General features: G+C 40.5%; 1 protein-coding gene across 5 annotated transcripts in view; it reads right to left on the reverse strand.

Moving 5' to 3' along the window:
- Window positions 1–25,543, reverse strand: part of MARCHF8 (membrane associated ring-CH-type finger 8) — an 86,483-nt gene that overhangs the window by 30,306 nt on the left and 30,634 nt on the right. For 2 of the 5 annotated variants that reach the window (XM_010714447.3, XM_019617613.2), the window contains exon 3: window positions 17,551–17,632. The exons of the other annotated variants lie outside the window; for them this stretch is intronic. In XM_010714447.3, coding sequence (XP_010712749.1) covers window positions 17,551–17,632 — 82 coding nt within the window. The remainder of the gene's footprint in view (window positions 1–17,550; window positions 17,633–25,543) is intronic. 5 annotated transcript variants of the gene reach the window in all.

A 25,543-nucleotide genomic window follows, 5' to 3' on the forward strand; every position in this document is an offset into this window, starting at 1 on the left:
AAAAAAATAGTAATTAAAAAAAAAAAAAACAAAACAGATAGAAAAAGCTTCTAAGTGCAGCAGAGCTTAACTTCCCCCCAGTCACTCACTGCCAGCTGCTGCTCTGACGTCCTGTCAGATCCTGACTTAGGGAATGCAGGAGGGGGGAAATTATTTTAAAAAAGGAAAACTGCCACCAGTTCCTACTGTAGCACACGTGTTTCGAAATTCTGGATGTACTTGCTTGAATCCCCCTTCCAATTTTCTTTCCCTATCCTTTGAATTTGCTCTCTACCATGATGACAGAGCACTCTCCTTCCTTCAGCAGCTGGATCAGCTGCACCCTGAAGAGCTCTCCAGCTTGCCTCCCCCACCTTGCCGGCTCTCTTCTCTCCTGCCACCACTCCTGTTACCCTCACATAATGGCTCTCGCCTCCTCAATTCAGAGATCTCCCAGTTGACACCTCCCTTCCACTTTCCCATTCACCTCAGTCTTCCATATTCAGAACTTCAAGTTATTTTATCCTTGCTTCCCTACCCAAAGATATCCCTTTTCCACTAAGTACAACACCTCTGTTACTCTCACAGCCATGTGAACCCCAAACCACCAGTTCCTACTGCCTGAGCCAGGGGTGCTGTCAATCCACTGACAGCAGTTCTGGTAGCCAAAAGTGCTCTCATGCACTCACAAAACCAAGGTAGTACACCACTCTGCCTCCAAACTCAGCTGTAGTGTTAATGCAGCCTTAGCAAGAGGGCACCCTGAAGAAACACGACTTCAATGTCCTTGCCAGGACGGAAGGAAGAGAAAAATACCCTAGTGAAATGGTTGGATTTTGTTTCTGTATTACTCAGGACTGGGGTGCCACGGTGCAGCTGCAAGTTGGTGCAGAGTGAAACTTGGTTCTTCCTGAGCCCCACCATGAGAGCACAAACGCTTGGCTGCTCTGCAGACACGCAGCCGCACACACCCAGGTATTGTTTCGGGTTTCATAACTGTGATCAGATTTCCAAACAATCACTTCTCAGCGCTTATGCAAATCTTGCACTGCAATTCTATACCTGAAATGTAGAACGTGAAAAGAACATATACTTTTAGTTCGGGCAGGGAGGTTGTTATTGTTGACGGTATCGGCACATGCACTTAATTGACCAGAGTGACTTGTATAAGGGGAAAAAATGGGAAATGGCTTTGTCAATTACTTTCTTCATGTCTCAGCACCACTGGATTGTTAAAATACAAAGGTACAATCCAACATTTCATTATTTCAGCAGGAAATGCTATTTAGCATCATATCAAGTGAATGTGATCTTTATTTTTTTGGCAGCCAAGGGGCCCTCGTAGAAGAGCAATACATTAATGGTTATAAAGCCAGTGCTTTGCAAATGTCTTGGATCTTACTCCTTTCAATGTTTTATCCACAAAATACCACTATATATCATCAAGGTTCATCAACGAGCATGCAGCTAGAAGAGTCAAGCAAGGACAAGTAATGACATCTAATCAAAGAACAGTAACTGCATCTGAGCCTTGCATCTCTGCTTGTTCATAGTATCTACCTCCAGACAGTATTGCTGCTGAGCTGGGGCTGCCAGGCCTGCAAATGCAAGCTTTCCTTTCCTTACAAAACCATCTGCCTGGCACATTTCACCAACATTGCATCCATTTGCACACTTACATATTCATGTGCCATGTGCGCAATTTGTAACAAAAAGTAAACTGCAAAGATTTTGGCATCTAAGATGTTCTATGGAAGTTCTTACCTTGCTGTTGCCAGACAATCTAAAATGGATGCACACCTATGGGATGCAACACATTAAGATGAATCCTTTCCTTAGTGAACAAATTATATGAACTACAAAGGTCATTATTCAAAACCATACAACTTTCTTGGTAATGGAAGCAGCATGCATGAAGCTTACCTGTGTGAAAATGCCATTTCAAACCATTTTATGTGTTTAACAGCAGAAAGAAGGCTATGAACAAGGAAGCCAGCAATTATGAACAGATTAATAGGAATAACGTTCTGTCTTTTGTAGAGTAAACGCATTTAATGCAACTGCTGGAATTCTCGTGGTACACTACACATGTCAATATGCCAAAGCATTGACTATTTTAAACATTCACTGATTAAAACTCCCTCTAGGTAACTGATAATTTGGAATTTCTCAAGCTGACAACAGACATCGGAAGCCTGCAGCCCAGATAACTCTCGGTGGAGCCGGACTTTCTCAATGTCTACACAACTTGCACGTTCAGCTGTCTACAGAAAGAACAGACTGCATGCTATCACATGTCCCTTGTACTTGGTTGCACGGTTTGCTAATCCTGTGGAATCTCCCGAAGTGACTGGGAAAGCATTCAGTGTATTTTTGGTAACATTTAACATGATATGGTCAAAGGAACATGACAAAAAAGCTCTTGAAAGAGTACCAATAAGTATCAGCCCTGTTTAGTAATACCCACTCACTGCATACCAGTGTGGTTTTGCCTCAGATTGCATCCTCCCATTTTTAACTGTGCAAACTGCAAATTATTCTGCAATTTTAAGCATTTAAAACTCAGTATTAAACAACCACACAAATTTAGCTAAATGAGGAATCAGGTCCCAGATAGCTCATTAAAGTTACACAGCCGAACCAGTTAGAGCAAGATCCTTGTAAAAAAATCTGAGTTGTGATGTTCTGGAGAGTTTTAAAACATTGTTTTTAATAAAAATAAACTGTAAGGTGAGAGAGTACACAAGGAGTAATATCTAAGAAGAAGCAATACATTCTGCTGTCCTTCCATAAGTAAACCAACCTAAGTGATGGAAAACACTGCTCTGAGAGGAAATATGTGTAAGCTAAGAGTGCAGCTGGTCTCATGGGAGTCTTTGACATGCCTGCTATTAGGAGGCAACCCAGGAGCAGGCAGAGGAGAAGCCCTGGCAGCACATCATTCCTGAGCACCTGCCTTTGCCAACAGTCCTGTCCGTGAAACAGTGACACAAGCCATATCATTTCTTACTGTCAAATTCTCATTTGCACAGTGATAAACACTGCAAAATCCTTAAACACTGGGGATATAATGTGCTCTAAATGTACTTACTCCTGTAGCCTAAAAATCTGTAGTCATTTGCTTCAAAGCCACGGTCAGGGTGCTTTACTTTAAGGATCAACATGTTTACTAACTTTAAGGGAACTAAGATTGCTGAGTTCCCAAAAGTCACGAACAAACAAGTTTCAGAAACTGCAAAACTAAGAAATACTGCATTGTTCATCTGCAGAATATTTTGGCACTCACTCATGCAAGGAATGCTTAGGATCTGTTACTTATAGGAGTAAATCCTGCTGGCTCTGGTTACCTTCCACCCATACAGCAGGGACAGGAAGAGTACAGCACTACATATCCGAGACAGCAAAGGGAAAAGAATGAAAATGCAGGGAAAGGACAGAAGCAGAAATTTAATGTGTTCTGTTTTTCTTTCCTGTATATCACTAATTAAGTGCATCCCTGATACAGAAGCAGAATTTAGCATCTATCTGTCCAACCAACAGCTGATGTCATCCAGTATACAGATATTGATCTGTGTGATATGCATACATCATGTTCCCACCTTCTCTACTGTGTCAGTCACAATAGCTTATGCTCACAAATGAAAATTGATTACAGAAATCTTTTTGAGGGAAGACAAGCATTCAGGATATTTAAATTCTTTAAATTTTTGATACTTTGCCTCCTCTTATACTAATCTTTTCTGAGTAGGAAAACAGGCTGAAACCAAAATCCTACATATTTATGCTAGCTTAGGATGATAATTTTAACTTTTTATTTAAAGAAGTTACTAAAGGGGAAAAAAAAAAAAAAAAGACGGTATGGCCATAGAGGATAATGGGAAAATCTTCCACAAAGACATGAAAAGCAAAATGATCAGCCCCATTTTGACAGGGGCATCTGTTTTAGTTCTATATTCAGCAGTAGTGCTTCTTGAAAAGGAGACCTTACCAGATCTTTTCTGTCTTCAAAATATAACAGCAGTCAACAGTGCCAACAAAATGCCATCACAGAAAAGGATTTGGTGGAAATGAATACTGAAACAGTACAAAAGCCAAGGGTAAATCAATGGCTTTTGCATATGGTATCTAGAGATTAAATCCTGACTTTTTAGAAGTTGGGGGAATTCCACCAAGAAATCAATCACATCAGGAGATCAGCCTCTGTTAACAGCAGATAGGGCAGAAATGCACAAATACAACACCATAGAGAAGCCTTTATATGTGGACAGTTGAAGCAGCACATCATTTATTTACTTTTTCTTTCAGTGAAGTGAAGAAAATACATGTAGCTAAGTAAGGTACCTTCACAGCTGCTTCCCACACCTTCAGAAGAACACCCAGAAGCAGGAGATGCAAACCAGTTACTGCAGGCTAAGTCACTGACTTTGCTTGATCTTATCTACCATTATTTCCTGGAGGAAGCAATAAAAAGCTCTCTGTAGCTATCACTGCCCCACTGAAGCCAACAAGAAATCCCACTGGGTTCAGGGAGACTCAGACTGAGCCACAACATACATACTAATCCTAAGAAACTATTTCGGGAACTGCAACTAGCGTTAGGCACACTTTATCAGATTGGGACCTAGAGAATTTATAAAAATACTGACTTGTCTTACAGCACAAGAAACAGAGAAAAAAAGAAATTGCAATAGAAGCTTGCTACAAAAACACGTTCCCCTGGCACATGGACATATACATTTGCTTGATGTTCAGCAGGGAAAAGTAGGAACCCCATGCAGGAGCACAGCACTGGGCAGTGCTAACACTGAGCAACATGCAGCCAATGAAGCTGTGCAAGCTGAATAAAGCAGGGATGAGCCCAGTGACCTGGGCACACTAGGGCTGACAACATAATGGCCAGAAAACAGCAAGAAAAAGAATGATGTTTCATGAGCAGGTGGTGTGAACACCAAGCACGGTGCTCAGAGCACCTCCAAGCACATTCCTGTTTAGGGCTGTCATGACTAAAAAGGGAATGTTTCTGGTAGGCTTCCTCTTCTCTCATTACTCTCATCCTAAAATTGTGTCAGATTACAGCGGAAGAGCATCAGAGGCAATCAGAGCGGAGACTAACAAGACTTCCTGGCTGCAGAAGAGCCCTCCAAAGAGCACAGCTCTTCACCTGGCTGGGAACCTGCACAGCAGCCACAGTCTAACAGGAAGGCTGAAGTTTTTGTGTGCCTGAACAAGCTGAATGCCAGCAGCTGTATAAGAACTAAATTTATCACTGCAGTCCTGGGAACGCCTGCATTTTCTGCTAAAATAAAATCTCAGGGCCATTAGCCTATTGAAACAGAAGCTTTTCCACTTATCTGATGACATCCACTCATTCTCTTTACTCAACTCTCATGCACCAGTTCCAGTAAAATCCTGCTTGGTTTTAGAAATTTTTATGGAAAGACATGCACATCAGCTGAAAAAAAACGATATTATGTCAGTAATATTAAACAATTCACTTCACTGGGTTGCTCTGTCTCTCGCATTTATGCATATGAAACAGAAAATAAGCTGCAGCTGTCAGAGCACTGCCTGACCTATTGGAGTCTGCACTGCATTCTTGCATGTGCTGACATAGCATTCTATAAAGTTTGTTTCCCAAGGGGAAAGGTTTATAAATAAGTCCCATATTCACAGTAAATCTCCTGTCCTTCATTCCCTACAGCTTTGAGCTAGGGCAGTTTTTGTCACAGGAAATTGCATCAAAGGTTTCAGAAAAAGTGTATTAGCTTATTTGATTTGCTTCTGTCAAACAGCCTTTAAAATAACCCCCACCAAGGCTGGATTTAAAAAACTCACTTCTCTTCTTCCCTTTGTTCATTGCTGTACATGTTCATTATCTGTGGAAATCATATTGCATATCTATGAAATCTGTGGATGCTTCAGAAGATAACAGATTTTATCAAAATACATTTTGTGGCTTTTAAAACTCACTTTTAAAAAACCTCAGAGAACTGCTACATGATTATGTATTTTCAGAAGACATACAGAAATACCTGTAAAGTCAGACCTCTGGGGAGTTTTCTCTTAGGCTCTACGCTTGTAATGGAGCTGATGAGAGGCTAAAATGATAGAAGAAGGAGCTCACCATGGGCTCTGGAGTCCAGCAGAGAGGATTCACTCAAAGGGAAGGATCCTTGGATTGTAGGATTTTATGCCTCAGGGATCACATTGACAGGGATCACATTGTTTGCTGATCCCATTACAACAAGGTTCTGATCCAGAACTAGAACTTTTTTTTTTTCCTCTTTAAAACATCTATTTCTGATTCCTCTTACTTTTGAAAATGCAAAAGATAACGTAGTGCAGCAGAATGATAAATTACAAAAGCAACACTTTAAAAACACAATCAAGGAAAAAAAGTAACACTTCTGAGGTTCCTTAATAACATCTGCTACTAGTACCTTGGAGGACAGAGTAGAGTAGAGCATACTGAGAAGAGGATGTAAAATTGGAAGAACCTCTTGTATGACAAATGTACATCTAAGTAACACACTCAAATCACCACTGAAAATAAGGCTGTATCACAGGTCTGAAACTTCGGCACAGCATGAACATACTTCTTGTTTAACATCTTTCCTACAAACCACTATTGTCCATTCTAAGCGGAATACTGCAGTTGGCTAGAGCTCAACAACATTAGGGAGCAGCTCAAAATAAGAACTCAACACAAACTGTAAGAGGGAAATGATGAGGCCAGTTTGCAATTTACAGACCCTTGCAGCATACGCTGCTGACCTTCTACACCGGTATCCTGTAGTAGGCAAATGTGATTGTCAATAGGCAGACAAGAAACCTGAGGTAAACAGAAATTATGTTGCCCTCAGAAATTCAGCCTTTCTTGTCTTACACTGACACACAGAGATTCTCTTGTATGGCTCAATACTGCATGTGTTTTTGCACAATACTTTTACACAGAGTGAGTTACACATTCAGTGTGCCAGGGCAAGGAAACCATCACTGAGATCTTATCCTTCCATTTTTCTCAGTAGTAGAACATGACTCTCCAACTGGGAATCTGTCAGTGCACTGATTTTCATGGGGACTATCAGACCTTGTGATCTACCTGAAGAGATGCCATCTGCTAAAGCACAGCTACATTTGAGTAAGCTCTTCCTTGAAGTTGGAAGAACGTCACATTCATCCAGTCTTCTTCCTTGAAACTTTACTGTCAGGTCCCCTTTAATTGTAAATGTGGTCCCCAGTCCTCCTTGCACATCTCTGGCTGTACAGTGAATGACCTTTGGATCTCTAAGTTTGATGACTCACAAGAAAAACTATCACAGCATCACACCATAAGGCATCTAAAGGGTCTTAAAAAAAATTGGGATTTAGGATCAAGACTAACACACACTACTTTAGGTAATAGTTCTTTGGAAGATCCTTGCATGTTGATATTTTGATTTTTTCAGCCTTTGGCAGAAAGAAACCTTGCTGCCCACGTGCCCAAGCACACATACATAAGTACTGTAACCGTGGAACTGAAGTAAGAGGATTACATTTCAGGAGGGACATGTTTTGGTGAGAGACTAGAGGCTTAAGGGGATTAAAAGATAGGAGCTGCTTCTGAGAGTGACAGGGTGAGAAACAGCAAAGCCCACACATAAACATTGCCTGGAAGTAAGCATCATTTTGTATCATTCCACAGCAATGAGATACAGCAAGCAGAAAAACAAAACAACCACAGACCACATCAACTGCAGCTTCAGCCTCCTCCACTGTCCCCACACCATCTTATCCCATATCATACTTGCTTTTTCTCTGTCTCCTCATGCCTTGTATCACCCTTATTTCTTAGCGGCAGCTTTGACCACGTGAATCAGCTACTTTCTCCCACCTTTGTACTATCTATATTGTTTTTCTGCATCATTTCCTATCACAATAGGAAAATAATGTGGAAATACTTTTTGGAGGCTTCTATATCAAGAAACTTGAATGGATAGAAACACAGCTGATCTAATCCTGGATACAAAGGAAGTCCTGCAAGCTTTAGCAAAAATGACTGTAATCATTTTTAAATCCAAGAGGATTTTATTTTATGCTAGCCAACAGCCCTCAGAGGTAAAGCATTAGATTTGGCTTCCAGTTAAATACACTCTTCTAACAAATACTATCACAGCAGGATTTTTGTTCCCTGAAAGATATGGAGTTAAATGCACTAACAAGAGTTACAAATACCAGAGGGTTCCGGCAGGACTGGAACATCCTATCTGGATGCCATTTAAAAATCAGAACACTGTGCCAAATTCAACTGATGTTTTCACGAAAGAACAGAATTCAAGAGCAGGTCTCTGTGGTGATAAACATTATAAAATGTGGCAAAAGGCTGGAGTTCCTTCAGAAAGCTAATGACCCAATAAAAATAATACAAAGATGACTACAGAAATCAGACAACAAACACTGGAGAGGGATGGACATTAGTGTACTAGAAACGAGTAAAAGCAGCCAGGCATATTTAATGTCAAATGCATTAAAATAAATGCATATATATGTATCTACATGTATATATTCGTACATGAGTATAACATGTAGATAAACCTACAACCTGCATTTTTATTTAATTTAATGGAGAAAAATCCTGAACTGAACAGGGCTGAATCCCAAAGGATGCAGTACAGTTCAAGCCCAAGAAGCTCTCTTACAAGAGACATCCTGCAATGACCGCTGAATTGCAAGGATGGGGCAGTTGATCTCCCTTGTATTACTGACAGCATCCTAGAATAAGAGCAAAAGTTAGGATGACCACTAAGCCACAGGCTTGGGATGCAGGACATGTATTCCCATGCTCGGATCTTTATGGCCTTTGATAGAAAACTTCCGCAAATCTGTTTTTCCATTTGAAAAGAATGGCATAGGATATTTTCACTCCAGAAAAGTGCTGAATATAAAACTGGTTCATGTCTATAAATGGTAAAGAAGCCTCTGTTATGGAGAACAACTTGCAAAAAATGCTAGCATTAAAATGAACATATTTAAATTCTCTTCTCACTGCTCTTCAGAACCTTATGTTTTCTCTTTGTTAAATTCAGACTTCTTGATGTTGCAGACGATCTGTTTTCATTTCAAATATAACTGTATTCATCCTTCTTTTCCTCTTGGTGAAAAGTATGTTAACTTCTTCCCTGGAGTCAGATATGCGAGAATGCTTCCGCTTCTGCTTCCACAAATCAAAAGCAGCTGCTACATGACATAGCATGGCAGAAGAGAAAGCTCTTAAATAATAAAAAAAAAAAAACAAAAAAACAACAGAAGAGCAAAAGGTGAAGGGAGGATAGAGCAAGTAATAAGCAAGATAGCCTGCAATACAACTAAGGAAAATAACAAAGGAAACAATTCCCTTCTCTGTTGTTTTTTTTTTTAAGGGCAAGATGAGGTGAATTTCTTTGTTGAATTTTGGATGAAAAACATAGGTCTTCTGATGAAAGAGAAATTGCAGACACTATTAATGGTTTGAAGCACCAAAGAAAAATGGACTCAAAGGCCTGCTTCATACTATTCTTCATGGGCTAGGAGAAAATACCTAATGACAAAGAACAATCTGTAACTCCTTTCCAACTGTTCCCACCCAAAGAATGTCCTTGTTCCTGCTGTATTTTGCCCACTTTCAAGATAATGGACTACAAAAGTGGGAACAATAGTATCCATCCTACAGCTATTGCTTTTCAGGAATTCTTTGGCAAAAGAATTCCAGCTCCCACCATTCTTCCAGAATGAGTTTCTAGAATATGCGTCAAAGTTCCTTACTTCATTGATTAACACATTAAAATGCCTTAAAAAACAAAACAAAACAACCCCTCCCCCCCCTTAAAAAAAAAGGAAAAAAAGTCTGTTCTTGGGTCAGAATAACACTGCATGTACCTACTTAGATTTTTTAATAGCACTACATTACTTTAGCCTTTTTTCTACTAGTATTTTTCAAAGGCTACCTTTATTTTGCTTCTTAAATTACCACTAACATTTCTTTAGCCCTGCTTTTCTCCACCCAGGAGAGCTAGAGTGATGTAAACTGGTTCTGTACGTTAGATATCCTGGAGATAGCCTCAATTTTACCTTTAAAAGGGTTTGCCCCAGTACATCTGAGGGAAACAGAAGAGAGGTTTATAGAAAGCAACTCAGCTTGTAATGACAGTTACATGAAAGTGAAGGCTAATTTACTTAAGAATTGGATTGGTCCTGACATCACTCCAAGAACTACAGAATCATTAAGGTTGGAAAAGACCTCTACTCCAACCATCCCCACCATGCCCACTAACCATGTCTCTCAGTGCTACATCTACACATTTCTTGAACACCTCCAGGGATGGTGACTCCACCACCTCAGCTTCACTGATTTTTCTGAGAAGTTGTTTTTCCTAATATCCAACCCAAACCTCTCCTGGTACAAATTTAAGCCATTAGGTCTCGTCCTAATGCTATTGCCTGGGAAAAGAGACCTCTGACACCTTGCTACAACCTCCTTTCAGGCAGTTGTAGAGGGCAATAAGGACTCCCCTGAGCTTCCTCTTCTCCATACTGAACCATCCCAGTTCCCTCAGCTGCTCCCCATAACACTTGTGATCCTTCACAGCTTCTTTGCCTTTCTTTGGATACACTCCATGGCCTCGGTGTCTTTCACTTCCCCTTTGCATTTAACAGCAGTTCTGGGCAGAAAAGAAAATGCCCAATGTGTAATAAAGAACTGGGATAAAACTGACTTGTTTAAACATCACAGGTATGGCAGGAAAAAATATGGCATAACTTACACAAATTTATACAAAACTCCCTGTACTATGCATCCAGTATTAGTTTCATGTTAAATTGTGAATCTTAGAATCTTAGAATTTTGTGACTCTTAGAAGTCAGCTCCCTCACCCTTAGAATTATAAGAAAAAGACAAAAAGTCTTACAATTGTGAAAATGCTTCCAGTTGAAATATACAGGCAGCCTGAACTAGCTGATCAATGAAGGCAAACTGTTCAGCCAAAATTTCTAAGTGACAATGACAGTATAGCAACAATTGTGTGTCACCAAAGTTCATTACTTCAAGGTTGGTGAATATCAAGAGGTTCACTTGTGAATAGTTTCACCTCCGAGGCCAGCATCTCTCAAGCTTTTCCATTCAATAAGCCACTTCAGGGATGCTGACTGCAGCTCTGCTCATCATTTCTTAATTTAAGAGCTTCTGTCCAATTGTAAAAGCTACATCAGCTACAAAACAGACAGCGAGTCAGCTTCTACTCTAGTATCTGACTATAACCTGGGAAATGGGAAGCCAACGAAGTCAGATCAACTTGAAACAAAGGTTATTTTTAGAATAACAATGTGTAGTTGATGCTCTCATGTAAATTGGAGTGGGTGCACAATTATGAGACAAGAAAATATTACAGAAATGTTTTAGCAGAAGCATGATTCCTTGATAAAGCAGGGAGAGGAAACACAAAGATTATTATTACAACAATGATGGCCCAACCTGTATTTGAAAGCAGAACTGGTGCCTCGAATAGCCTAAGGTATTGCATCTGGGTTTTCAAACCAATCTGACCCCTTTGAGACAAACAAACACTTCCTTGGAGAAGAACAGTTATTGTGTTTCAAGGCCATAATGCTAGCCAATCAATGACAATCAAGACAAAACAAGCACCCCAGTGAGTCATAAAATGCTAATTTTCCATTAGACAGCAAAAAAGAAACTGATAACAACCACAAAAAAAACCAACAAAATTGGCTAGTAACAGAAGCCAGATGGAATGGCAAAAACTATTCAAAGAGAACTATTAACCTAATATCAAGAGAAAAAAGTAACAGAGTGTAGTAACCACAAAATGTCTCAATATAAAGACCAGCCAACCATCAAGGTCAACATAAGGGAGCTTAAATTGGTTGTTTAGAGCGAGCTTCCTGTTACGCTAGGTTAGCCTGACATTAAATTAGCTAGGAAGAAAAAAAAGCAATCCTCAAAGAAGAGAAATAAAAAAAATCCATGTCGACTGCAACCTACCTGCCCAACAGAAGGCGCAGAAACCAGGCCCTGGTAGTACATTTTAAAGACATTTCTCCCTCTTCCCAACACTTCCCTGCTACCTCAGTGCCACCTTTCTCATATGAACTACAACAGACTACCACTGGTGAATTTTAGCTCACTAAAATGAAAAGATTCCAGTATCTCCACAGATTAGAACCTAGGATAAGGTTTAATAGGAATATGCCAATTCAAGTCACTGAAGTGCCACTGAAGTACTGCTGGATGTAGTACATAGGAGTTGTTCCCCACTCTTTACAACAGCTCAACGTTGTCAACCTCTGATACATACAAAATATGTCTCAAATTTCGAAGTCATAAAATTTCTTTAAAAGACATAAAAACAAGTATGAGCACATCCACAATCACAGAGGTTGAGTGCACCAAAATACATATGATAAAAATAAGTCAGCAATATTGCCTAGTAACTGCAAAAGACAGGAAACATATTAAAAATGCATGTTTCAAGCATTTACTGAAAGAAAGAAAAAAAAGATAAAAAACAAAATTACCTTGATCTTCACCAGCTTTCTTTCAGTTATATGCAGGGTAGATGCATGGGTGTGGTACTACCATGGTCACTCCCGAGATAACATTACCATTTCTTTTAATATAATCATTTCAATTTCAGCAAGGCTGTTTAACTTATGCTTTTAGAATTGCTTAATCTCAGGAAGAAGCAACAAAACATAAAGATTTTATTTTTAAGCAAGTATCACCATTTGCTTTATTAGGATTGAAATTTAGGATTTTTTTTCAGCAAACGAGGCTGCCATTCACAGAGGCGTGGCTATCTGTTAGAGGTTAACACCCTGCCAATAGCCTGGAGGCATCCTGTCCTGGCATGCAGTCCCTCAACAATGGCATATAGAGAGAGGTAAGAGATGAAACAGATAAGGAAAAATAAAAGAAATCCACGCCTGTGTAGTTGGGTCTGATTTTCTCAGAGCTATCCTCATAAAGAAAGCACTGTGAAGCTATACCTGGGAAGACAATTACTATTTTCTTCAAACCCATTGTGCAATTAGTCTTGCATGAAACCAAATGACTTAAACAAGAATAGAAGGTGATACGAATCTCACAAGTTTTCATCATAGGGGCAGTAGAAAAAATCCACAATAGTCTTCAGGCTGCCACTTTAACTCATCGAAGTCATTAAATCTTAGTTCCTAAGAGCACTGGCAAGGCACTGATGGCTTGGCTGTTCTTGATCATCTATGCTTAAGGTAAACAAGGTTCCCACACACCTGTAACAGCCAACAAGCATATGCATTCAGCAACACTTGTTATTTGGTGAGCTTGAAATCAAGGTAATAAAGTCCCTAATCATAATCTTTGTCTGTCATCCACATATAGCAACCAGATGAGAAAGGGATGTTGCTAAGAAAGAAACACATGGATTCTAAGACATGTTACAAAAGAATATTTTTAGTAAATGTAACCATAAAGAGAAGTGTGCAGCTTTAGCAACAAGTGAAAAGAATCCATGACTGAAAACAACACGTTCAGAAGAAGTGATGTCTAACAAAAATTAAATGCTAATGTCAAAAACACATGAAAGAGAAGGAGAGCAAGCCACAAAAAGACATCAAAAAGGAGAGGTGGCAGCAAGAACAGCATCATTTGAAATTCCCTCTGTTCCTTACAGATTTATGATTGTTAAAGATCCAGACTTTTTTTTTCCTTTTTTTGTGGGGTCCTGTTTTTCTCAGCAAACCCATACTGTATTAACTTGGAAAAGTTTAGCTTTGTTCTGTACCTTCACCTAAACAGTCTTGACTACTTCTGTCCTCTAAATTCTCTTCTAACGTTGTCAAACAGGGTTTCCTCATTGAGGCCAACTGATTTCTATTACAGTCTATGTGACAGAGCACACTGAGAATCACAGTGGTCATGGAGAAACAAGTAGGAAACAATCCTTCTTCTCTCCAGTAGAAGAATTGAGGCCATCCAATGACATGAGCCATTCAAAACAAAAGAAGAGAGAATGTTTTTCACAACCCATAATTAACAATGGGACTCTGATCCAGCTGATTGTAGATGCTTAATATTTTATTTGGGTTCAAAAAGTGATTTGGAGAGATTAGTGTAGAGAAATCTACTAAGAACTGTTAAATAGAAATACAGAAAAGTCCTTTGGCTACAAATCAGTGGGTGTTGGGAAGGCATCACTGGGAAGGCTGGGGAGGCATCACTATATGCCTGATGATATATCTACTTTCAGACATATCACACAACTATATGCCTGTTTTTATTCTAGTCCCCAAGCATAAACTTCTGCATATTGCCACAAAGTGCTTTGGTCTAACCTGGAACAGCATTTTTAGTGTTCTCAATTCTAACTATGATTTTGACTTTGTTGACAACTTTAGCATTCCTGCTATTATGAGCATAAGGGACCATCTGGGTCTTTGAGTCAATTCTCTGAAACAATCATCATTCATGAGACATGAATCTAGTTCAAACAGGTCCAAGAGAACACTCCTCTCCCATAATGAGAGACAGCTCTCTCCTGCAATTGATCAGGAAAGCAAGATTTCATCACCAGTGATTCAGATACCTGTAGTGCAGAGACTTGATTAGATAAACATACACTAGGACAATCCTATAAGGAGGACAAGAAAAGAGACAGATTTCCCAAATACCAAACTGCAATAGCTACTGCCAATTCCTTCCTGACTTCCATGTTCTCAGTGTCTTTCAAGCCACCAGCCTTCACTATCTTCACACAAATTCTCCCAGAAACACAGGAAAGGCACAAAGGCTGCAGCTCCAGGCAAAGTTCTGCAGTGGTCGAAGTTGGAGAGGTATGCAGCTCCCAACTGGCCTATCTGCATTCACTGTGTTGTATCTAAGTCCAAGGTCACAAACATCCATACACCAACATTTGCAAACTGTGCTGAAATGTATTTGTTAGTTTCAACAAATACATGGATGTTGAGTGAGTTAACAATAACCTCATCCAAAGACTGTTCTTTAAACACTATTGAGAGGCAAATGTAAGAATGGGGAGCATCCCTTCACCCTCCTGCACCAGAGTGAGATACTGAGACATGCCTTCTGCAGCACCACCAAGGGCAGCTCCAACACTTTAGAGAGAAGAAGTTGTTTAATTTTGTACTACTAAAGACTTGATTTTGAGTCCAAAAGTGGAACTTTGGGAACTTTTGCTGCTATTTTGATCCAAATGTGTGAAAGCTCCTCATCTTACTATTGTTATTCTTAATAACAATGACAGAAGTAGAGAATAGCAAGCCAATGAAGTCACCTCTTCTCCTCACAAAGCAGGTTTTATGCTCTGCAGCATCACAGTCCATCCAGGTCCCTTATGCCTCAGCTGCAGGAGGATTCTGAGGAATTTCTGCAGCACAGGCATAAAACTGAGCATTTTCAGAGGGGACAAAGATGACACACTTCTCTGAGCCCAAGCTGGTTTAAGCCAGAGGTAAACACTCTTGAATTCTTCCTGAGCCAATAAGGCTGTAATTACCATTTTGTTCTAGAATGACAGTACTAAATCTTGATTATTTATTAAAAAATAAAAATCAGACAAAATCTGAACATTGATAGCTGAAAATGAAAAACACAGAGATGCTTCTAGAAACTATTGATGCACCAGCCCAGTGCATTACATGTGAAAATGCAGAAATAACTCTTCCCTATACCCTGATGGCAAACAGGGTAACTCTGGATTACAGGTGTAACCAAGGAGTGCAGCAGTAAAATATGCTATCAGTGTAAAACAAAATGGAAATTTTAGTTTTAAATGGCGGAATCACAAATCCTCTTCATTCCACTGACTTCAATCAAGTAATTGAATGCCTGGAATCCACAAACCTCAAGAAGCCAGAGAAAGAATTATGGTTGTGAATTTTCACAAAATGAGTATTTATGCACTGAATGGTCACAGTGTTTTAAAAAAGAGCACTAGACTGTCCCCTCTGCATAATGAAGCACCTGCATAATTCAAGTGACACATCAGTTCTCACTGTATGTACAATGTATATATTTCAAGAACTTTAACATACTAAGTCCACGGGAACAGCAAGTTTTTAAGAAGTCAGGATTTGAAGTTGTTTAGGAGTCCCACAAGTATTGATGAGCCCCATCCAACGAGACCACAGACTGATTGCATGTGTGACAAGATATAGTCCCTCCCAGCTGTTGGCAAAAAGGTGAACAGAAATGTGCACAAGAATACGATATTTAGTGACATGCAAGTTCTGCTCAGGTGATCAAGTCGTCTTGGAAGAAAACACACTGCCAGGGCAACATACACTGAACCTCACCAAAAGCACGTGATCATTAATCTCCTCCCTAGGAGATTTCACATAAAGCTGGACAAATTCTGCTGTCACCAGTAGTGTTTATTTACTGAACAGTGAATCAGACTTAAGCTACAATTTTTAAAAGAAAACGACTTGTCTGCACAACAGTGCGCACTGTTTTGTACTAATTATCTAGCGGGCCTTCAGTCTTTGCACTTTCAAGCGCTTTTCAGCAGCCCATCTCTGAATGGAAACAAACAAAACACCTCCATAAAAAGCTGCCCCTAAATCAACCAAATCCCCAGACAGGGCAGGCAGGACACACATGCACCGGTGTGCTTAGCAGCCAGTAGCGTACAGACTTCAGACGCACAAAACAAAAAGCATTTGAACATTCTTGCCACATGGCATTACATGTTTGTATTCCTCCCTTTCTGACGCATGCACAAATCCGCACAAACCCACACATTACAGAGAAAATAATGCTCACAGAATAGAACAAAGACCCTTTGTTATTAGAGAATCACAGAATCACAGAATTGCAGGGGCTGGAAGGGATCTCAAGAGTTATTGTTCCATAAGGTTTTGGAAAATCCCCTTCTTTGTCTAAACTAAACTAAATAGTGCTGCTTGAGTCACGATGATTTAAATACACAAAGCTTGTACTGAAAAGAAATACCAATTTCTTTTAGAATTCGTATCATTAGAAAATACAGACAAGCTTTCGAGAGCACAAGACCCAATTTCCAAGCATCTTTATTCAGGGGAAAAAAAAGTAGTAAATACAGCATCCATTCAAACGCACATACTCTGAAAGGACACAATTGGAGCTTAAGGCTTATCGCACCCAGCTGTGTTACAGCAGAACCTCTCATGGTTACCTCCCCCCAAATAAAAGTGCTAATACTAACACAATTAAAAAGCAAGCTTAAATTAAAAACAAACAAACAAACCCAAAACAACACCAAATACAGCAACAGAAGGAAAAAAAACAAACAAAAAAACCAACCAGCAAAACACAGCAGGCTGTACTGCTTACGACAGTATGAATGAAGGAAAGATGCTTGACAAAAAAAACACGCAGCTCCACAATTAGGAAGGAACAAAGTACCAGACCAAAGGGATCGTTCAGGGAGCACTGTAACGAGGAGTCCCTGCAGCAGCCTCTACTAATGTGCTGCTCTAATGCATATTTATTCTGCAAGGCTTAACAGCATCCCTACAATAAACCGCAAGCCACAATACTCTGCTGACAAGGCATTTGCCTACCTGAAGCTTCATTTTCCAGCACAAATGCATGCACGTATCTCCAGCGTAGCTTCCCTTGGTTGCATGACTCCTGTTAGCCAGCCTAAAGAGATGGAGCCGTGTAAGCAGAGCTGCTGACTGCCCTACATTTGCCTGCACATGAAGAGAAAGAGTTGCTTCTGTACTTGCCTGGGCTTGTTTAAGCCCCTTAAATGCAGTTCTAGTGTAGCTCAAACTAGACTAACTACTTCCTCCAGCTGATCCAAGCGAAAGGAGCTCGTGATGAATAATGCATGAGAGCTCCCAGAAAAGCTGGTTCGTCACTGCAGCTGATGTCCACCTTTCCCCGCTTCCCCAAAACAATCCCTAGCAATCGCTGTGAAGCATAGCGATTCTCCCTGGATCCAAAGAGCAAGGAGGATGTCCCTCCTAGATCCATTTTCTTTCCTCTACTTATTAGTAGATCTGGTGATTATATTATGAATTCTAATATTAAAAGTCCCCACAGCTAGAAGTCGAAGAAAAAATGGTAACCACAAGACCATATCTCTAGAATATCTGATACCAGTAAATTCAGCCAGTTGCTCAGAAATTAATGTTTCTTACTCATAAGGGAATAAGAGAAGCCACGTAAAGATGAACATTGAAGGCAGAGAAAGAATGGGACAGATCGGAAAACAATACCGCAGAAAGAAGGTGGTAAATAAAAAGCCTGCTGTAGCTGGCAGGTTAGTTGGCTGTTATAGACAAAATGAATTGTTTAAGGGAACTTTGTGGGTGGAAGAATATGGGAGATAAATTCACGCAGTTCTTCTCTTGAGCAGTAAATTCCGCTCACCACTACAACTTCACAAGCTAACTACAAAGATCTCTTACTTTTCAATATCCTTCCAGACTGAACAAATACAGGACTAATTTGCAAATACTTTATTTGAAATTACTGCAGTAGGCATATGTCAATGCATGCCACTTACAGATTCTATTCTATTTCCCCGAACTGTTTTGTTTTGCTTTGATTTCTGTCAGAAACACAAGTTATCTGGCATCTGTTTATCAGTTATCTGCTGCGGTCCAAACGACAGAGCCATCTCAACACACAATGAAGGCTCTTTCAAGTGGTTAGTTTCCTGTAAACGAAATGTAGCTTTAATGTATCATCCACCAAAGGCAGTATCTGTGCATGAACCCAGTCTTGCACATCACATCCTACCAGCTAAGCAATTGGGCTGAACGTAACAGAGACAGGAAGACTGCTTTATAGACAGATCTTCTGTTTCTGCAAAGGAAGCCAAAAGGAACCTCGTCAGGGATAACAGTCATGTGGCATACTCGGAGACTGCACTATAACCAGACAGTAGCAGGTGAAACAGCTGAAATTAATCATTCTGAGTGCAATACACTTCTGAGTTGTGAAATGGTATAGTCTGCTCACTTCTGTGTACCTGACTTGATTTTGTATATTCCAGCAAGTGGCAAATTTAAACTACAAGATTAGCTCTATCAATGGCAGGGTCCAAAACCAGTCCATTCTCATACTGCATTTTGATTAAACATCAGAACCTTCTCCCAGTGCCAGTCCTGCAGACTCCTGCAGGCACACAGAGTGATACCTGGTGCTTCTCGCAGAATCACTGCTAACAAGGATTTTGCAGTCAAAATTTCTGCCCGGACACCTGCACTGCCATGAATTCACACTCTAGATGTCTGCTTTAATATCTGTGCTTATGGCACGGAAACTAGAGTCGAGTTCTGAGGTTGTTTTTCAGGCTCTGAGTTACTGAGGCTAACAGGATTACTGGAGGGGAGGGAGAAAAATCTGTCATTAACATACAGTTGTCAGGCTTTATATACCATCAAGGCTTAGTTAAGAACATTTGCCCTTTTCTACAGCACTACAGCACTCCAGAATGTTAGGTCAGAGGTTATGAAGGTTGGTTTCTAAACTCAGTCAATAAGAAAGAAGGAGACAGACACTTGAGCAGGGTCTGTTATGACAGCACAAGAGGAAATGCTTTCAAATTAAAAAAGAGGAGATTTAGACTGGATATAAGGAGAAAATATTTGTAATAAGGGTGGTGAGGCATGGGCACAAATGTCCCAGAGAGGTGGTGGATGTCCCACCCTCAGTCACAGTCAGGCTGGATGGGTCTCTGAGGAACATGATCAAGCTATAGGTGGCCCTGTTCGTTGCAGGGGAGTTGGATGACATGACCTTTAAGAGTCCATTCCAACTCAAACAATTCTAAACACAGCAAGCTGGAAGAGAAATCTGGTTTAATCATATTCTGCTCCAGCGATACAGTGAAGGGCTGCCCCAGAGCCATGCATACACATGGCCCATGGGGCCATTCCCACAGCTTGGGTTGGCAGCAGTGTATTTCTGGGAGGAACAAACCAGAGCACAAACAGATGAACATAAGGTTAATTAAATGCTGTTAATTATTTCAGACAGTTCTCTCCATTGTGTATTTCAATTTAAAACTTAGCATGAGAGTTCAGTCCTATCTTCCTGTTGGAAATGGTCTTTTATCAGAGAGATTTAAATTAAAAAAAGCACTTTCATAACTTTTTAAAGAATAATGAACACAGATTTTTCTAAAACAATCATTTCAATGAACTAAAAATTTAATCAAAAACCCACTCATCCACAAACCCTCCCCCCCAGTTTCAAGATGTTTCAGAACTGGGGGGAAAAAATTGGAATCATACATGGAAAGCGTAAGGCCACATGGCAAACAACTCCAAATTGCTATGAATTAATGGATTTTTGAAGCAGTTTGTGATTTCTTATGATTCTTATGTTTATGAGGCTAGAAAGGTCAGTTTAAAAATTAAAGGGGTTCAGTTGAACAGTTTTCCATTTTATTTAAAATGAAGAGCATTTTGTAGCATTCTCTTGCATGCTTGAACAATGATGTTGCAGCTGTGAAGGAAGAGATGCAGGAGAGGCCTCTCCACAACAAGAACTGTGCAGAGCAGAGTCATCTTTCATTCATGTGCACTTACTAGGTGAAACTTGAAATAATGTGTGCAGTGTCAGCTGAAAGACACATCACTTCATTACATGCTTATGCTAGAGGCCAAGCTGAATCATGTTGGTTAAGTACTCAGCAACTGGCTGGCCAGTTCATTTTACAGTCAAATTTTGTACAGTCTATTTAGTTTCTCCCGTTTTTAAATAACTGCCACCTCCCGGGGAAATTCTCTAGTAGACCATCTGCTCATTTCCTATAAAACCTTTTCTCAGACATTACCCAAATTTCCGCTGCCAATTCGAACTTCTTTAATGTATAAGTGGTGGTGGCAATGAAATTAAAAAATATAATAATTAAAAAGTACTCTGAACTGAAGCCTGCAGTACAAAAAGGCACTCGGTATCCATGAAATAACGATAGAAAGGCAGTGTTTCTCTGCAGTGCATCTCAGCCAGCAAAGAAGCCTTTCTGATCCTTTCTGGTCATGGGTTAGGAGACAACAGTCATTGTCCAGAGGCAGCTCATCTTGCATTTTTAATTTGGTATATTTCTGTCTGAGTCGATGCACAGCTGTGGAGGGCAGTGCAGGGGCCACCTGAAAGCATCTCTCCACCTTCTTGGCTGCTGCCACACTTGCTCTAACCTCAAGCCTACCCTGCAGCTTCCAGCTAGTGGACACTCCTTGGTCCAAACCAAAGGAAGGTGGAGAAAAGGAAGAACCAATGTGGATGGCACAAGGGTAAGGAGAGAAAGAGGAAATAAGGAGATGCTAAATATCAGGAAGTGTTTCCTGCCTGTGAAATTGCATGAGATGGTACTTGTTGAGAGGCTTCTCTCTTTTTCATGAAATGCTGTAGGCTGCACAGATGCAATGTGAGACTACTTCCAAATAAACAAGGCTGGAAGGAGCTTCTGCAATTAGGGGACACACTGAGGAGCTAACAGACTTTGATACAGCAGATGTTTCTCCCAATCTATGCGAATTTCACAGTGGAAAAATGAGAGGATTTTACATCTATTTTTAATGAAATTAGCATCAGTACTCAAACTCTTTACGCAGCATTAACAAATACCACACAGAATTCCATGCTTCCATGCAGCAGGCAGAAAGACAGCAGCACCTGCGGGTAGGAGCTGACTTGGGTCTACCGCTTGTGCCCAATTCAAGTACTTGTCACTGTGACACAAAATTACACTTCTACAGAGCAAAGTAAAGGTGCTTACCCAAGTGCTGTGGGTGTCACTAATGCAGCTACAAAACAAGAGTGGGATAGAACAATATTGCCTGTAGAATTTTTTTTAAAGAAGGATTAAAAGATGGAAGGAAAAAAACACACACACAAAAAGCACTTCACATTAGAGAAAGTTGGGTGATTGAACATGAAATGAAAAGGCCAAACTTCCCCTCATATCTACGGCTTTGGCTTCTTGTTCTGCTTTTTGGCCTTGCCGGGTATAGCTGACTTCAGAGTGGCAGACTGCACACAAGTTCTGTCCAGCAAAACCGCACATGTGGGAACTAGTTAGGACACTTTCACAAACATTTGAGAAATCTAAGAAGAAAACCAAAACCCAGAACTTTCTTATAAAGAGGAACTGCAAGAGCTTCCTCAGAAATTCTTCCGAAAGGAAAAACAAACAAACAAAAAAATAGATTCAAACCCAGCAATAGCTAAAGTCCACATAAGTGTTGTACAAGGTTTTGACAGAACAGATGCAACAGACCTGGGGTCAGGGCTCTACATTTAACATCTCAAAAATCCTGGTTCTAAATTAGAACATCAGACTTCTCAGTTACTCATCTCAATAACTGAACAGAAAAAACAGCAGTGCCATAAAATCAGCTGAACTCATCTGCTTCCCTTCACCTTGTAATGCCCGGAGGCTGGCTGCCTCAGCCAGATTTACCACAGGTAGCAAGACTGAAGTAAGCCTTCAGCCGTCTGCTCTCTGTGTTCCTGCTGGCTACCCCACACCATCCTGTGGATGTGGCAGGGACACCAGGGTCTGCAGCCCACTCACAGCAACTGGCCACATCTGCACTGCTCCTGGGATGCTGGGCCCAGGGCCTGGTCCTCACCTTGCAGCACCTGGATGCTTTGCCAGTTCCCCACCTGTTCTGCCCGTCTCATGGAGGGCTGGCTTTCCAGTGGCTTTACTACACTGTTTTCAAGTATTTAATGCTGTGGTAGACTCCGGCTCTCAGTGAAATCAGGGTTACATGGTGTAAACCCAAGCAAGAGCTACAGACAGACAGTAACTTGGAGATATGTATGCAGAAAACTTCCCTGGCATCCTGAATAATCCCAGAGACCTAAATACAGCTCCATCTGGAGGGTAGGGACAGCAGGAGGGCTACTGGCAGTTAAGGGGCAGAAGAGGGCTACAACAGAGAATGTTTTCAGGCAGCAAGCAGCTGACACCAGTCCTGACATGGGGGAGGTGGGGGGGGTTGTGAAAATGTTCATGAACCCACAAGCAACAGCAGTGTTTCACGATCTTTGCTGTACCTGCATTCAAAATGAAACAGTTTATGGATGATGAGGGGTTAAAAAAAAAAACACCAACAAAACAGCACAGCACAGACACAATGCTGTGGGAACCAATACTTGGGAGGGGAACGGTGTGGCCCAAACATGCAAGATGTGCCTGAACTCCTGCCTGCTTGCTCCCTATCCTCATTAATAGAAAATGCAAGGACACTTTAATCAGTTAATTCTAGTAACTACTAAAAAGCATCTTTCCAAACAGCACTTTTCTTCAGATTCCATGGAATAAGTGGTGTAAAGGAAGGTTTCAACATATGTGTTGACTGCTCCAGAAGCTCTCCTAAAGCAGGGACACCACAGGGAGTGAGGACTGTTTTTCTGGAAATGCGTTCTCCCCATCTGCTTGTCTGCCAGCCTCTCGTCTATCAGTAACTTTCCCTGGTGGTCTTTTCTAGAGCACCGAAACTCCCACCTTTACTATTCTGCAGTGGTGGAGTGTTCCCTCTCATTCACACTCCGCAAACTACAGTACAGTCTCAAGTCAGTTGTTGCCCAGTGTAAAACAAAGCACTGTGGTTTTTTGCAGTCTTTGCTTTAGTGAGGTGCTATCCCCAGATATCTGCAAATGCTATGAGATTGGAAAAGAACAGTGCTTTCTCCAACTATCAGCATGAATTAATAAGTTTCCATTTGACAAGAGTTATAAGGAAGCCCTAAGTGTTACTGGAAGTATTTTCCAAGGTAGATGAAAGGATTTGATTTGCTGTATTCAAGGTAAAGAATATGCTCCTTAAGAAGAAGTGTAATTGAGTCCAAGGCTTTTGTGAAACTCATACTTACCAGTAAGTCTGTCTTGATTTGTATTTAGTCCAGATCACCATTTTTTGTGAGACTTTGACTGGATTTCCTAAAAGCCTTCAGGGGTGCCTGATGATCCTATATAAAGGGTATAAAACAGCTAAGCTCTGAATTAGCGCAAGTCATTGCTCTGCATCTGAGCAAAGGGGCACTCACTGGTCTCAGGCATAAGTGACTTTACATAAGGATGGTGAGGGGAAGTGTCATCAAATGACCCCCCACTTCCTTCTTTTAAGCTATGAATGTTTTGAATGCAGCTAGTTTCACCAAGTAGAAATTTGTAACTGTCTTAAATGGTGTTATTTTTCCATCTAAAAAAGTCAAGCAATACTAATAGAAAACCTAAATGCTTATGAGCAAATTCCTGGCAGATTAAAAGTTGGCCTTGTCAATACACAATCACACGAAGATGTTCCTACTGCCTACTGGTTTCAAAAGATTAGCATTAAACCTGGCATTAGTCAATATTTTCAATAATCATGTGAAAATGAATTAAAAAAAATATAGAAAAGTCTTTAAGTCTTTGCCAGCTACATTTACAGACGACAAAGCTTAGCAGGGTGGTAAAAATGAAGAGGCTGACAGACAATCAAGCAATCAAAATGGATTTTGGGGGGAAAAAATTAACTCAAACTGTGCTTTACTTTGAGCAAGTCCAAGTGACACCAACTCTAACTACAAGCTATAGAGGATTCAGCCCACAAAGCAGGAGTGCAGTGAAGGATTTAGGAAGTTGCAGTAAGGTGACAACTGGAGATGAGAACCTGATCAGTGCAATTTGCCACTGTGTTACAGCAAAGAGAGATCAGCTTTCCCTCTGAAATACAGCACCACCAAAGGGAAGCACTGGAGAACTAAGGGACAACAGCAGCAGCAGCAAAGCACTGACAGCAAAGAAGCGCAGCTTGCCTTGTAATTGAGATACATGTATTCACCTCCACTGTCTCAATCTTTCCTTCCAAATAAGAGAGATGGGAGGAAAGGCTTTCCTTCCCTGCCCTCAAGCATTTTCAAGGCTGCTGGAAACACACTGGGAGAGATTTAAGAACTTTATCTGTAAGTTTCTCTAAAAAAGAGGGTGACTTGTTTGCAGTATGTTGAGTGGTCCATGAGCACCACTGAAAAGTCTGTTTCAATTAATAGAAAAAGAGGCACCTACAACCAGCTGGGAGCTGAAGCCAGACAAACTCAGAATTAAAAACACAGAAAATAGAAGTCAGGTGTGGTTTTTGTAAACTAAAGCTGGTTGGCATGGAAACAAACTATTAACCAAACTAGAACATCTACCCCTCATGTTCAGCTCAAGGCTGTAGATTTGGCTATAGTGCATCTTGTACAGTTAAGGACTTATTTGCATCTGTAACAGAGGTGAGTGCAAGTCAGATGTGACCATCCCTCCTGGCCTTCAACATCACAAACTTCAAATGAACTATAAAAATAAAACAAGGCATTCTCAGCCTAACTAATGGGAAAGGGTTTGGGGATGGAAGGCCCTACAGACTTCAGTTTAGAGGACAATCAGCCTTTTATTATTAATACCTACGAATACATGAATATAATTCTATTTTATATAACTATGCTCCACTTTATATAGTAAAAATTTCATACAACAAAAAAATCTGTACTCCAGCATGTCTCTCCCTCTTCTGTGTGAGACAAATTATGTCATCATTATGTGATGATCAAGCATTT

Source organism: Meleagris gallopavo, chromosome 8 (assembly GCF_000146605.3).
Source record: "Meleagris gallopavo isolate NT-WF06-2002-E0010 breed Aviagen turkey brand Nicholas breeding stock chromosome 8, Turkey_5.1, whole genome shotgun sequence".
NCBI classification, from domain to species: domain Eukaryota; kingdom Metazoa; phylum Chordata; class Aves; order Galliformes; family Phasianidae; genus Meleagris; species Meleagris gallopavo.